General features: G+C 47.7%; 2 protein-coding genes across 2 annotated transcripts; one reads left to right on the top strand and one right to left on the bottom strand.

Moving 5' to 3' along the window:
• The first annotated feature begins 829 nt into the window (after window positions 1-829).
• On the top strand, window positions 830-4,026 carry LOC112888770 (protein GRAVITROPIC IN THE LIGHT 1-like). Its single transcript, XM_025955091.1, has 2 exons — window positions 830-1,013; window positions 2,343-4,026. The coding sequence occupies exon 2, from the start codon at window positions 2,407-2,409 to the stop codon at window positions 3,673-3,675; it is 1,269 nt and encodes a 422-aa protein (XP_025810876.1). The 5' UTR covers window positions 830-1,013; window positions 2,343-2,406; the 3' UTR covers window positions 3,676-4,026.
• A 441-nt stretch (window positions 4,027-4,467) lies between these two features.
• On the bottom strand, window positions 4,468-7,280 carry LOC112888772 (protein CutA 1, chloroplastic). Its single transcript, XM_025955094.1, has 6 exons — window positions 7,071-7,280; window positions 6,325-6,416; window positions 6,036-6,098; window positions 5,153-5,184; window positions 4,960-5,054; window positions 4,468-4,843 (listed from the first exon to the last, which is right to left on the bottom strand). The coding sequence occupies exons 2-6, from the start codon at window positions 6,389-6,391 to the stop codon at window positions 4,759-4,761; spliced, it is 342 nt and encodes a 113-aa protein (XP_025810879.1). The 5' UTR covers window positions 6,392-6,416; window positions 7,071-7,280; the 3' UTR covers window positions 4,468-4,758.
• Between the last annotated feature and the right edge of the window lie 7,330 nt (window positions 7,281-14,610).

Here is a 14,610-nt window from a genome sequence, read left to right as displayed (position 1 = left end):
ACCCGTATCCGCGCCCGTCAGGTTTGCTATCCGCGGGCACGCGGATATTTTGTACCCGTTGCCATCCTTAGTATGGACGAGATGCGTGAGTGTAGGATATCACCGGTGGAAATCAAAACTTCAGTGATGAATAACTTTTGTCACTATAAAAATTAAATATGTTATAAAGGAAGTTATGTGATGAATTTTTCTTCATAAAAAAGTTACGTCAAATTTGATCTACATGCCCAAAAACTCACAGAACAGATTTTATCCGTGACGAAAAAACTTTCATCACGGAAGCATATTCTATTGTGACACGTCGCAAAAACCTCACAAAACTACCGAATCCATGTGTTCCAGTCCACGCTGGCAGCTGACATAGCGCCGTTCACGCTGGCAAATAACGTGATCAGGACACGCTGGCACGCCACGTGGCTTCGTCCACGCTCACAAGTGACGTGTCGTGAGGTACGTGTCGAGGATCAACACATGGTGAGCTAGCATACGGCTACGTAGCGCGCTATTATTATACCACACGTTATTATTTTATCCACCCACGTATCACGTGCCACCTACTACGATAGCGAGAAGGTTCAGGATGTGTTGCCAAAAAAATGTAAAGGAGGGGGTTCATTTGAGGGGTGTAAGAAGAAAATTTGCCAAAAAACCAGTTTTAAAATGAGATAGATGATTTTTATAAAAGGTTTGATGCAAAATATTGCGGAGACTTCCCACAGCATCGATCTGATCCGTTATTTTTCCATTGTACGGCCCTCGCTGGACGGACGGTAGCACCTGATTACCTGAGTGGCTGAGTCATCACCAGAGTTACTGACGGCTCGGCTCGAGCTCGACTCATTGACAGCCTTCCCCCTCAGGCCTCAGGGCTCAGGGACGGCCTCAGGCTCATCTCTGTTTCCTCCCCCCTTTCCCTTCTTTCTCACTCTCTCATCCCTTGCTCTTCCTTCCCTGGCGGCGCCATTCGTCACGTCTTCGCCCAGCCCTTTGCCGGCGACGAGAATCCACACCAGGTATGGCCGCCCCTTCTCTTTCTTTCTGCTGTGCGAGACGGAGCACCCGAAACCCTAACAAAACTATTTGTATTCGGAGCTGATCCACTTACAGTATGTTACCTACTAACTTCGATTTCGTTTGCAAAAATTATCGCATGTCAGATGCTGGATCCCCCCGCTTAGGATGGATACCCGTGTTAAAATTAGATGGCGTGAGCACATCTTATGCGAATAAGATCTGAATAAGTAAACTGTAGTCTATTCCACGCATCTTGAGCTTGAGCAGTCTGACCAATAGTTTTGTTAGTGTTAGCCACCCCACTTATGATTTTGACACTAATGTTGAGATTAGGACTTATGTTCTGGAGCAATCAAAATCATGCCGTAGTTGTTTGAAACCATGGTTTTAAAGGCGCCGCCTAACTAAAAAATAGCAAGAGAGAGGGAGGGAGGGAGGGGGAAGACTGGAATGGAAATCGACCGACAGGGCCAAGCAGCAGCTGCCTGCACCATCCCTGCCTTCTTGGGCGCTGGTGTCCGATGCAATTTCACTTCGAACAGCTGCAGCGGTGGCTGATCTGAGGATGGCGGTGGCGCATCCAAGGGGCAACGCAGTTGGACTTAGGGCCAAGGGCATGGGAATGGCAGGGATCGCTTGATGGCTGCGCTGTGGCTTCAGAGGGAGGGAGGGAGAGAAAGAGACGAGCGGCGGCGGCGCTGCTGCTTCTAGGAGATGAGTGGTTTAGCAGCAGAGAAGTAGATAAGGCAAGGGGTATGGTGGGTTCACTAGTGGGCTGGGCCAGCCCAGTCCCTTCCGCTTCTCTTTTTCTCCCCTCCTTATTTTCTTTTCCTTTTTATTTCCTCCACTTCTTGCTGTTGTTGGTTACTTCCTTGGTGGTATCGCGTCGCCTACCTCGCCTTATGCCTAGGTGTTTGGAAGGGGTCGGGTCGCCTTTTCTCACCATACCACCTTAAGAACCATGTTTGAAACCCTTCTTTCCTTGTGAGAATGCAAAGTGCAGACCAAGTGTATCATGTTGGTTGTGTAGCACTGGTCTTCTCTGCGTAACCTGTCTTTAATGATTCAATCGACCAAGTGGATCCAAAACTTATCCTTGTATCAAGAATAGAGAAAAGGATTTAACTTGGTGAATGAGCTTTGAACCAACCAATGTATAGTTTCCCAGAGTCCATTATACTTTTTTTAGTTTCCTATTCTGTTTGGCCAAAGTTGAGGTCATGTTTGGAGATCTGTTGTTGAAATCAGATTTCAGCAATCAAAGCTTTCCATAATTTTCTTTGCTCCAAATGTAAATTTGTGATCTGAACCCAAAAGTTGCTTTGCAGGTGGATGTCGATTGGTTGCATAGTTGAAGACTACTAACTTCTTTGATCCTGAGGGGAAGAAGTAATGATCCGCCCAGGCTCTAAGGAGTCACAAAATTATGATAATAATAACCAAAAGGTTCATCCTCAACCAATCGATGAGAATATGAATCAGAACGGGGACTCGATGGACACTATGATCGGGAGGATATTCAACAACATATCCTCTTTGAAATCTGCATACATTCAACTGCAAGAAGCCCACACCCCATATGACCCTGACAAGATCCAGGAAGCTGATAAGCTTGTCATAGAGGAGCTTACAAAGCTTTCAGAACTCAAGCATGCTTACAGAGAAAAAAATCCCAAGCCTGTAGCAGCATCCCCTCAAGATTCACGCTTACTTTCTGAAATACAAGAGCAGCAGAATTTGTTGAAGACCTATGAGGTCATGGTAAAGAAGTTCCAGTCCCAGATCCAGACTAGAGATACTGAGATTACCCATTTACAGCAGCAAATAGATGAAGCTAAACTTCGAAAGTCAAAGCTGGAGAAGAAACTGAAACAAAGGGGCCTGCTTAACAAGGAATCAGAGGAATCTGACGAAGAGGAGAACTACTTTTCCATTGAATTGACACCAAGTTTGTTTACATCTGCTGTTGATAACGCATACCAGTCGATGCATGACTTTTCAAAGCCTTTGATCAACATGATGAAGGCTGCAGGTTGGGATCTTGATGCAGCTGCTAATGCAATCGAACCTGCTGTAGTTTACACAAGAAGGGCTCACAAGAAGTATGCTTTTGAATCCTATATTTGCCAAAGAATGTTCAGTGGGTTCCAAGAAGAGAGCTTTTCTATCAAAGATTCTAACATCAGTGTATCCAATGAGGCTTTCTTCCATCAGTTCCTCGCCGTACGAGCCATGGATCCTTTGGATGTCCTCAGCCAAAACCCTGATTCAATTTTTGGCAAGTTCTGCAGAAGCAAATACCTACTACTCGTGCACCCCAAAATGGAAGGTTCTTTCTTCGGTAATATGGATCAGAGGAACTATGTCATGAGCGGTGGCCATCCAAGGACACCTTTCTATCAGGCTTTTCTAAAGCTAGCGAAGTCAATATGGTTGTTGCACAGGCTGGCATACTCCTTTGATCCAAAGGTCAAGGTCTTTCAAGTGAAAAAGGGAAGTGAATTTTCGGATATCCACATGGATAGCGTTGTGAAGAACATCATCCTAGATGAAAGTGCAGAGAGGCTGAAAGTTGGCCTGATGGTGATGCCTGGTTTCTTGATTGGGACCAGCATCATACAGTCCCGGGTGTACCTTTCAGGTATCAAGTGTGCTGACTGACTGAAGATGCCCTGCACCAGTAACACCAGGAGGTTGAGGGTCCTTGCATCTTTGGGATATCGACCAATATGTCTTTGTGTCTGTCTTCTATGTGATGCTTCCTGTTGTCTCTCCAACATGCTATTCCTCTTGAAATGTGGGCATCGATGCCTTTGTGAAGATATCCATGAGCTATGTAATTCTGTCCAATTGGCTTGTCGTTTTCAGGACCATAATATATTTTGGTTTCTCAATGTTTGTGCTATTGTAATTCTGCCCGATGTCATAAACATGTTATCAGTGTGATTGATGATTGTACAGGCAGCCACTTTCATCTCACACGTTTTTGCCCAGTCAGGTGGTTTTATTGTATCAGATGCTTAAAAGGTTCTTGCGTTGCTCCATAACAGAACTGTTTGAGATATTTTTTGGAAGTTCTTTTAGATCATCAAACAGTCACAGGCAGCTATAGTACATCCAATCGAAGCGCGGTTCCTTGTTCCAGAGGTTGATGTGGAGATACGCTCACGCTGGGGATCTTTTTGTTAGGAGGTTCAGATCATCCTATCCTGAGTGTGATGACTATTATGACAATCCATCCTATCCTGAGTGTGATGACTATTATGACAATCTTCTCTAGGATCCTACGACAGGGAAAGCAGATATGGAGCTTTGCATATACAAACATGTTATGATTTGAGCGTTCTAGATGGCGGCCACAACAATCATTTTGCCCGACACTGCTTATGGGGCTGTACGACCACAAAAGGATGCAACGGAATAGTACTGAGAGTCAGTCTAAACGCATTTATCGGCACATCAATGGGAAGTTCTGGCATGCCATCATCTTGGAAACAGAAGTACCTCTTGAACAATTAAACTGAAAGTAAGGAAATGTGGTCACAAACACGAAGAAGAGGATCTCATGTACAAGGCTCCCTCCCATACTCGCTACTGCAATTTATTCCACTTGGAAGGCAGCATGGGCTGAGGAGAAAGCAAACAAATGCATGGCAGCTTGCCACATCCTACTACACAAGCACCATCTTTGGAGCTAGTCACTCGCTCTACTAACAAGCACGTTGAGATCCAGAGAACACTGCATCAGTTTTCCCTAGTGCTGTTCTTGAGCCAATCTAGGTACTTCAGGTTGCCTCCTTGTATGGGCAGAGCGATGACTTCAGGAACACTGCATCAAAAGATCAATCTGTAAATCCTGGTATAAGGCAATGTAACAGTTGTATAACATCTTGGCTCTGGTTCATACTCAAGCAGTATGAGCTTGAAGAATCATATGGAACTTACTCGTACTCATGGTTGGTTTTCACATGTTCAGTTAAGGAATCTAGAAGAGATTCCCTTGTCTTGATAATGAGTAACTCCTCAGCATCACTTTGCACCTGCAAACAGATCCATTGTTGGTCACTAATTAACACATAGAATATAAAACTGTTCATCTAAAGGTGTCCACTGTAACTGTTGGACTTAACGAGCATACCTTTCCCTCCCACCAGTAAACGGATTCAACACCTGTGAAGAGGGGTGTTCAGACAAGTATAGAATGCAACATAGCAAGTAAAAAAAGATGATAATGTACTGCCCAGACAAAGTGAGCTAGTCAAGTATCAATGTATTAGTGACAGGAAATATATAGACAAGACAAGTTCATCAAATTGCTTGACTGTAGATTTAGATCCATCTGTTAACAAGTCAAATGCAAATCTCAAAATACAGTAATCAGATTCTCATTTTACTACAGATCACCAAACTTGACTACTTGAGAAATTTTGGGAACTGTGACTAAGTCTGCATAGACAACTAGACAAGCATGCATCTGAAAACTTGTGCACACAGAAGGTATCACTTTGTCCACATCCATTCCAGTGCAAGCATACAAGCAGAAGAATATTCCCACATGTCAGATGCTCAAGTGAATTCAACTAATAGACGAACACTAATTATGTTATCTTCAGGTACCTCTCTGTAGGTTTCTTGACAATATAAGTTCAGCTATGGTTTCATCTGAAACTCATTTGATCCACATTGCACAAAAAAGTTGAAACAGTGGTGCTGCAAAACACTACATATGGCCAAATGTCTTGGACAGCCATGATATTGGACTTGATTTTTATTTTGGAAAATGAAATTTAACATGGCTATTGCCAAACAAAAGAACATGAAGATGACAAGATTATGCGATTACTTGACCAAATAGGGCACTCAATCGATAACATTACACAGAAGTAATAGAGAAGTCAATTGGAGTGAAGGTTGCTTGCAGTGCAATGTACACTGAAAGATTGCCAATTGGCAAAAGCCATTTAACTATGCATGTATAGCTGGAAATAAAGAAACCAGACAAAGAATGTACTAGTTCCTACCAGGCACTATGTTAACACAGGCAGCGAGCTTCTCACTGATAATGCTTCCAGCTAGCTTCTTGCCTGCAGGGGTAATAATCTTTTTAGTGCTGCTAGAAAAAGATATAACACTTACAAACATAGAACACTATAACTTTAAACGAAAAACGACTCAAATATATGGTGGGATGTGGAAATAAGTTCCAGTTAGTTCTGTACAGTTATGAGAAGAAAAATATGACTGCTAGTATGCAATTACTTCAATGACAAAGGATAATAACAATATAGGACAGTAAGCAAATGTGATTACCTGCTTCCCTATTTGGAACGGTCACATAGACAACAATGGAAGGCACAGTAGTTGAAGCAGACTCCATTTGAGCAGAGCTTAGACTTCTCACCCTGCAAAAATTTAAATTTCGGTATTGATTACACTGCCTACTCTACACAACAAATTTACACCAGTCATGCACTTCATTAGGAATGACCACACTGCAAACAACCAAACACTATATTAATCCCTCAAGTTAGAAAAGTCAAAATCCACAGTTCAGCATTTGATCCATATTTCAAAAGTTATGCATTGAGATTAACAATCTTGCAGGAACCTGAGATGGGCATTTCATTTGGGTTACAATGCATGTATCAGATTCCTTCTAGTGTGATTTTACCAATGTTCATTGCTTTACATCAATCAACCACAATTTGACACAGATATTAAGTAACAATTCAAGAGGGACATAAACATCTGGAGTAGAAAGGTCCTATCAATTCACTCGCAAGTTTTCCCAAAAAAGAAAAAAAATCACTCGCAAGTTCACTGAGAACTACGGCCGTATCCTCAAGAGTTTCAATCATACAACCAAATGACCTATATTTACAAAAAAAAACAAAAATATATGGACGCCGGCTAATCAGGGGCGGACCCAGCAAAGGACATGGGTGTACACATGGACACCCGATAATTTTTGCAAACGAAATCGAAGTTAGTAGGTATGTTAGGGTTTGGGGTGCTCCGTCTCGCACAGCAGAAGGGAAGAGAAAGGGCGGGCATACCTGGTGGATGCTCGTCGCCGGCAAAGGGTCGGGCGAAGACGTGACGAATGGCGCCGCCGCTCGCCTAGCGTGGCCGCCAGGGAAGGAAGACCAAGAGAGGAGAGAGTCCTTTTTCTTTTGGATGGGAGGAAGGGAGTCAGAGAGAAGGGAAAGGGGAAGAATCAAGAAACAGACATGAGCCTGAGGCGAGATTTTTGCTATTACGAGACTATGGCGACGCGGCTTCACTGCGAAAGGAACCCGAAATCGGGCTTCGGTGGCAGGGGACCGAGATAGGGATCGACTTGCTCGTTTGGCACCGGATTGACCTCGGTAAGCCTTTTTTTCTCCCACACGGTCAGACATTTCTACCCCTCCCTTCGTTCACCTTATCTCGTCCCTCGTACACACGAGCAAGATACTGTACTCCCGTGACCTTCAAGATCGATCTATGGAGAATCCATAGCGCCTGCCGCCGGTCACGTGCTGCTGCCCAGCGCTCGGCCCCTCCCCCGCCCGTCGTTAGCGGCCGGTTGCCCGGCGCTCGGCCCCGACCTGGCTGCCCGGCGCTCGGGCCCGCCCCCGCCCGTCGCGAGCGCCCAGCCGCCCGGTGCTTGGCCCCGCCCATCGATAGCGCCCGGCTGCCCGGCCGCCCGGTGCTTGGCGCCCGCCCGTTGCTAGCGCCCGGCCGCCCGGTCGCCCGGTGCTTGGCCCCCACCCTTCACTAGCGCCCGGCCGCCCGGCGCTTGGCCCCGCCTCGAGCCCGCCCGTGGCTACCGGCCGACTGCCCGGCGCTCGCCCCTGCCCCCAGCCCGCCCGTCGGTCGCCGCCATGCCTGTAGGCTCCGAGATGTCCCACAGCTCAGGTTCGACCGGCAGACGCCATTCTCCTATTGCCTACCGCGTTGGTCCACTGGAATACCATCCTCCCATGAATTGCCATTGCGGGCAAAAGGCAGCAATGTGGATTTCATGGAGCGATGACAACCCTGGTCGTCGATACTTCAAGTGCTACCGTGCTCGTGTATGTGCACTGCTACTGTCCATAGTTCAGTTTTTGATCGATTTAGATGTGGATTTGAATGCCTTGGCATGCATGTGATTTTTGCAGGAAGGAGGATGTGATTTCCATGGATGGTACGAAGGGCCGGTGGATCCATTTGTTGCTTCTTTGTTGGTTGATTTGCGGAATATCGTGTGGACATTGAAGCGACAAAAGGAGGCACTGAACATGGCAATGGGCGATGCGGCCATGAAGATGCAGGAACAGGCGGCAATGGTTGCACAATGCAAGAAGGAGCGCGATGCAGCTATTGCCGACAAGGAGGAGCTTATGTTGAGGCTTGAGCGTCAACGGAAGTTGAAGCATAATTGTTGTGGCTTCACCGTGGCAATATTTGCTGCTCTTGTGTTCTTGTGTGCTGGTATGAAGATGTAATTAGAAGTTGTCGTAGTTTGAAGATGTGGCTGATGCAGATGCAGCTATGCAATTGTGTATCAGTTGTTTTTAGCTTATGTGTGTTTGGGCTGAACTGGATGTGTGTCACTATGTATGCTGAACAAATGATTTTTCACTATGTATGCTGAGCAACTGATATTTATCTCTGTGTTTATATAGATAGATATAGATAACAGCTAGTAGCAGAAGATATAGATAATCAGTTGAATATGGATACGAATTCAATATAGAACCAAACTAACAGATAGTGTCAATTACACGGATAGTAGCTCAATTACACAACAACTCCACTTGCTTTTCTAAGACGTAGTGGCGGCTTCAGGTCGAGGGAACCAACCTTTTATAGTATTCTTCCTAGGTCTCCTTTTCCTGTGTATTTAAAAGTATTAGTAAATTGTATACAAACAGAAAATATGAACTTAATACACTTAACTTTTCTTTGTTCCATTTAAGGGACACTTGGGGCTGTTTTTGTGATGCCCTAATTCTCCACAATTTGGGCACTTGACCTTTCCTCGAAGCAACTTTTTATCTTTCTCTGTCTCATTTGCAACTCTTTTCTTCCCGCTACCACCTTCAAGACATCCTTTTATCCTATTCTTCCTTTGGCGGCCGACACCTCTTTTCCCAATTGGTAAACACACTTCTTTTGCAAACGACACTTTTGGCCAGTAGAACTTGTCTCTTAGCTGTTCCACTCTCCCCTCATAAGCTTTCTGGAACTTTTCCACTGAGTAAGTAATCATGCACAAAGTCTTCCATCTTGACATTCCTATGTTGCTGCCCTATGATTGCAGCCAATCTATGCTGGCATGGCTGGCCAGTGTGCATCCACTCTTCACAAGAACAATACATGTCTTTGGCCTTCACAATGTGCCTAGTAATGCAATCGTTATGGTCTATGACCTCAGCATCAAAATGGTCACCTTGTGTAACAGACAGGTGACCCAACCCTCTAGTTCTTGCACTCAGAACATTGAGGATAGAGGGTAGAACCTTCCCTTTAAGCTTCTCTCCAATCTTCCTCCTTCTGTGGTAAAGATCCATTAATTTCTCTCTAATCTTGTCGGCCAGGTCACAAACAGGCAAATCCTTCTGGTCTTTGATCCAATTGTTGAATACCTCAGCGATGTTATTGGTGATGTAGTCACACTTTATGTCTGGGTTGAATCCGCTTCTGTACCAAAGCATCCTATGGTGTTTCTCGAACCACAGCTTAACACCAGAAATACATGTGACATTTTCATATTACTTCTCAAACACCTCAGGCATGTATGCGCGTGCAGTTGGAAACAAGTGTTGTGCATCATGATGGTACTTGATATAGTTCTGTACTAGGTGCCTGAAACATTCCCGCTGCTCCACATTGGGAAAAACTGACTTCACAGCTTTGAGTAGGTGTGACGCCCTGAAAATTCACTAAATTAAATCACGCGCTAAAGTGATTCGTGTAAAAACTGTTCGACGTCAAAACCCTAACCCTAACTGGATCGCTGTTACGTTCCGCACCGCTTGGTGGCTTGTCACACACGCGTGACCGCCTGCCGTGATTAGCGCCGACACGATTCCTTTCCTTTCTCCCTCTCCTCGCGCGAATCCCGCGTGCGTGGCCGACCGGCCGCGGTCGCCGCCGCGGTCGGCGCCGACGCAACCCCCTCTTCCCCTTCCTCTCTCTCTTGCTCTTCTTTTTTTTCCCCTTTCTTTTTCTCTCTCATTTCTCCTCTCTCTTTTTCCAATCTCTTTTTCTCTTTTCTCTTTTCCTTTCTTCCTTCTTTCTTTTCCTCCTTCCTCCCTTCTCTCTTTCTCTCCTGTCTCCCCTGCCGCGTGCCCGAACGACGGCCGGCCGCGCGCCCGCGCTGCCCCGGCCGTGCTGCGCGCACGCGCCCGCCCCGCGTGCCCCGCGTGGACGAGCGCCGTGCCGCGCCGTCCGCGCATCGCGCCGCGCGCCTGGCCCGCGCACGCGCGTGCTCGCCCCCGAGCGCGGCCGAGCCGCCCGCCGCGACGCCGCGCCGTCCGTCGCTGGCCCCGGCCCGGCCACTGCCTCCCCGTGCGCACGCTGCGGTACGCACCGCCCCGCCCCTGGCCCGCGCTACGCCGCGCCACACGCGCACGCGCACGCGCCCAGGCCCGCGACGCCGCGCCGCCCGCCGCTGCCACGCCCCCCTCGCCGCTCGCGCCATCGCCTGTGCCCGCACAGCCCTTCCTCTCACGTGCTTGACGACGCCTCGACGACCCTGCCGCCCGCACGCCGCTTCGCGACGGCCGCAAGAGGCCGCACGCCATTAATGGCGCCCCGCCGAGCCCGGGAGCCGGTCACCGCGCGGCCCCGCCTCCCCACCGCCTCCCTTCGCCTATAAATAGGCCCCTACCTCACTCCTCCCTTCCCCACGGCCCCCACTGCCACCGCCCGTCGCCTCCCGAGCTCACAGCGCCGCCGCCGCTCACAGCCCCGCCGCCGCTCTCGGTCCGTCGCCGCCCGGCCTCCACGCGCCACCCCGGCCCGAGGTGAGGCCGGAGATCGAACCCCCTCCTCCCCCTCTCCCTTTCCCCCCCAATCCCTAGCTGCTATTGAGCCCTAGGCAGCCGGATTGAGCCGGCGCCGAGCTCCCCCTCCCCCTCCTCTGTTCCTGCTGGCGAGGGGAGGAAGAAAGGGGGCAATTTTGCCCTTAGACCCCCCTCCCCTCTATTTAGTTAAAGGCCCCTCCACCCTTTGACCCCTTTGCAAAAAGAACCTCTTCCTTTTGACATTTCCCAAATTAGACCCCTCCACGATATAAACCTATTTTCAAGTAGGCCCTTCACACTTTTCGTTGTGCCCCCAATGTTTCCAGGATAAACGAAAAGGCCCTTTCTTTTCTAGAAAGTTTACGAATAAGTCCTTAGACCCCCGTTTAACCCTGAAACCACCTTTAACTCGTCATTTTATGTGCGAAACAACCTCCGATCGACCCGAAACTTTACCACACCCTTTCTAGTATAGTTCTAGCCATGCCATTAAGAAACCACCCAAAAATATTACCCCTACCTCCGTAACTAAATCATTTTCGATTCAAGCTCAACGATAAAAGCTTTTAGTTCTTTCGCTTGATTGTATGCCTGTTTGTTTGCGTCGTAGGACACGGAGTGAACGGGGAAGTTCCCGACTGCGACCAAGCAACCGAGGACCAGTTCTGCGACCCCGAACCCGAGGGACAGTGCTTCGATCAAGACCTTCCGCAAGGACTTGACGATGGCAAGTTCAATCCCGCCCTTTGATGCATGTTTCTGTCCTAGTTTTTATAAACACAACCCAGTGGCCTAATTTATAAAATTGCATGGTTTTGCCTGCTGAAAATATGGTAGGATAGCCACCCTTGTTTGTGATAACCATACCTTGACCACCTGGTTTTATAAAGAAAATGTGTGTGTGTGGGAAGTGATATAATGTGGTTTTGAAAGATGAGTCAGACGGGATGGATGGCAATTCTATGTGAATTGCCGTTGGTGTGCTCGTACCTGTGTGGTTGAGCAAGGAAGGGAGATATCCATCTTGTCACCCCTAAGGACCGAGTTGATGTGTCATCTCACCTAGCTTCCTGTCGTGCAAACCACTTGACCGTTGTATGGGCAACGGCTTAGCATAAATCCCACTAGTTAGTCTGATAGCCATCAGGAGAGCTGAGAGCAACGGGTGATTAAGGAGAAGGTATAAGCTCTGTGTGACTTATGCCCCGGTTAAACCTCGGAGATAGGTCGAATGACCCCTTGATGGATCCCGTGGTGGCTAGTCAGATCTAGCTAAGGTGGGTAATGGCTTTGTTGGGATCTGCACCGGCACTAAGGTGTTCGTGCTGTGGTACCCCACCTGTGGGTAAAGTTGCACACCTCTGCAGAGTTAAAATCTATTCGAATAGCCGTGCCCACGGTATTGGGCAAGTTATGGTGTGGTCACATAACTAGTGTTTCCCTCTGAGAATGGTTGGGCTGGTGTGAGTTGTTTGGAAAGTGTCCGGCAGTTGTGCCGTGTGCTACGGCGGATGGGGAGTCCGGTAGCAGTTTAAAACTTGGATCCTGTGCGGATCAACACCGTGTGCTCCTTGGTACAAGAAAACTCGTTTCAAAAATGCTTTTAAAACAAACCCCTGCATACAACAGAGTTTTCCGCTAATGAACCATAACCTTATCCTTGGATTGTCCTGTGCATTAATTTCTGTTATACCCCTCCGTGGGTGTGATTGGACTTGCTGAGTACGTTTGTACTCACCTTATTCTTACTTTTACAGTGGAAGACCCAGACTATGTCCCCGAAGACAACGAGTAGGGTTTCGTCCTGCACCCAGTCTTGCCTGTGGTTAAGGCCACCGTTGGAGTTCCGCATGGCGCAAGACTCTGATGATCCTCTTTTCGTAGCTAGTGTAGTAGTGTGGGTTTTAGTTGTAATCCTCGCGATAGTGGCGCTTCACTGCCCATTACCGCGTAGAGTTGTACGGTGATGTACCATCTGATGTAATAAAAGTGTTATCAGCCTCCTGGGACTGATAAATCGACACTTTTAAGTCTTCCCTGATGGGGGGACGCTTCAGTAGGCCCTTGGCAGCATCAGAACAAACTGCAAGTACTGGCAAGTCTCCGATAGCTTTATGAAGCTGGTTCATGAACCAAGTCCAATTCTCATCGGTTTCAGAGTCAAAGAAACCAAATGCAACCGGAAACATCCATTTGTGACCGTCCACATCGCAAGCAGATGGTAGGTGTCCATTCCATCTGCCATTCAAAGCTATCGAGTCCATACTAAGATATGGCCTGCAACCTTTAAGAAACCCTTTTATGCAAGGTCCAAACACACACAAAAAATCTATTGAAGACAACCTTGTCAACGTCTGGACGAACATCAATCTCAATCACACTGTCCGTATTTTTTCCAACACCGCTTCCTTCCAACTAAAAAGAAGTCGAAAGCTGTCCTCCCAAGTACTATGCAACTCAAGCAAAGCTTTCTCTCTTCCCTTCCAAACGGTGTCGTAGCCAATGGTGCATTTATATGTGAAGCGCCCCCCCATCAGGGAAGACTTAAAAATGTTGATTTATCAGTCCCAGGAGGCTGATAACACTTTTATTACATCAGATGGTACATCACCGTACAACTCTACGCGGTAATGGGCAGTGAAGCGCCACTATCGCGAGGATTACAACTAAAACCCACACTATTATACTAGCTACGAAAAGAGGGTCATCAGAGTCTTGCGCCATGCGGAATCCAATGGTGGACTCAACCACAGGCAAGACTGGGTGCAGGACGAAACCCTACTCGTTGTCTTCGGGGACGTAGTCTGGGTCTTCCACTGTAAAAGTAAGAAAGGGGTGAGTACAAACGTACTCAGCAAGTCCAATCACACCCACGGAGGGAGTATAACAGAATTTAATGCACAGGATAATCCAAGGGTAAGGTTATGGTTCATTTGCGGAAAACACGGTTGTGTGCAGGGGTTCGTTTTAAAAACATTTCCAAAACAGGTTTTCTAGTTCCAAGGAACACACGATGTTGATCCTCACGGATCCAAGTTTTAAACTGCTATCGGACTCCCCGTCCGCCGTAGCACACGGCACAACTGCCGGACACTTTCCAAACGACTCACACCAGTTCAACCATTCCCAGAGAGAAACACTAGTTATGTGACCACACCATAACTTGCCCAGTACCGTGGGCACGGCTATTCGAATAGATTTTCAACTCTGCAGAGGTGTGCAACTTTACCCACAGGTGGGGTATCACAGCACGAACACCTTAGTGCCGGTGCAGATCCCATCGAAGCCCTTACCCACCTTAGCTGGACCTGACTAGCCACCACGGGATCTATCAAGGGGTCATTCGACCTATCACCGAGGTTTAACCGGGGCATAAGTCACACAGAGCTTATCCCGTCTCCTTGATCACCCGTTGCTCCCAGCTCTCCTGATGGCTATCAGACTAACTAGTGGGGTTAGGCCAAGCCGTTGCCCATACAACGGTCAAGTGGTTTGCACGACAGGAAGCTAGGTGAGACGACACATCAACTCGGTCCTTAGGGGTGACAAGATGGATATCTCCCCTCCACGCTCAACCACACAGGTACGAGCACACCAT

The sequence above is a fragment of the Panicum hallii genome, chromosome 4, assembly GCF_002211085.1.
Source record: "Panicum hallii strain FIL2 chromosome 4, PHallii_v3.1, whole genome shotgun sequence".
NCBI classification, from domain to species: Eukaryota; Viridiplantae; Streptophyta; class Magnoliopsida; order Poales; family Poaceae; genus Panicum; species Panicum hallii.
Note: the sequence above shows the minus strand (reverse complement) of the source record. Positions and strands in the feature narration are given on the sequence as shown.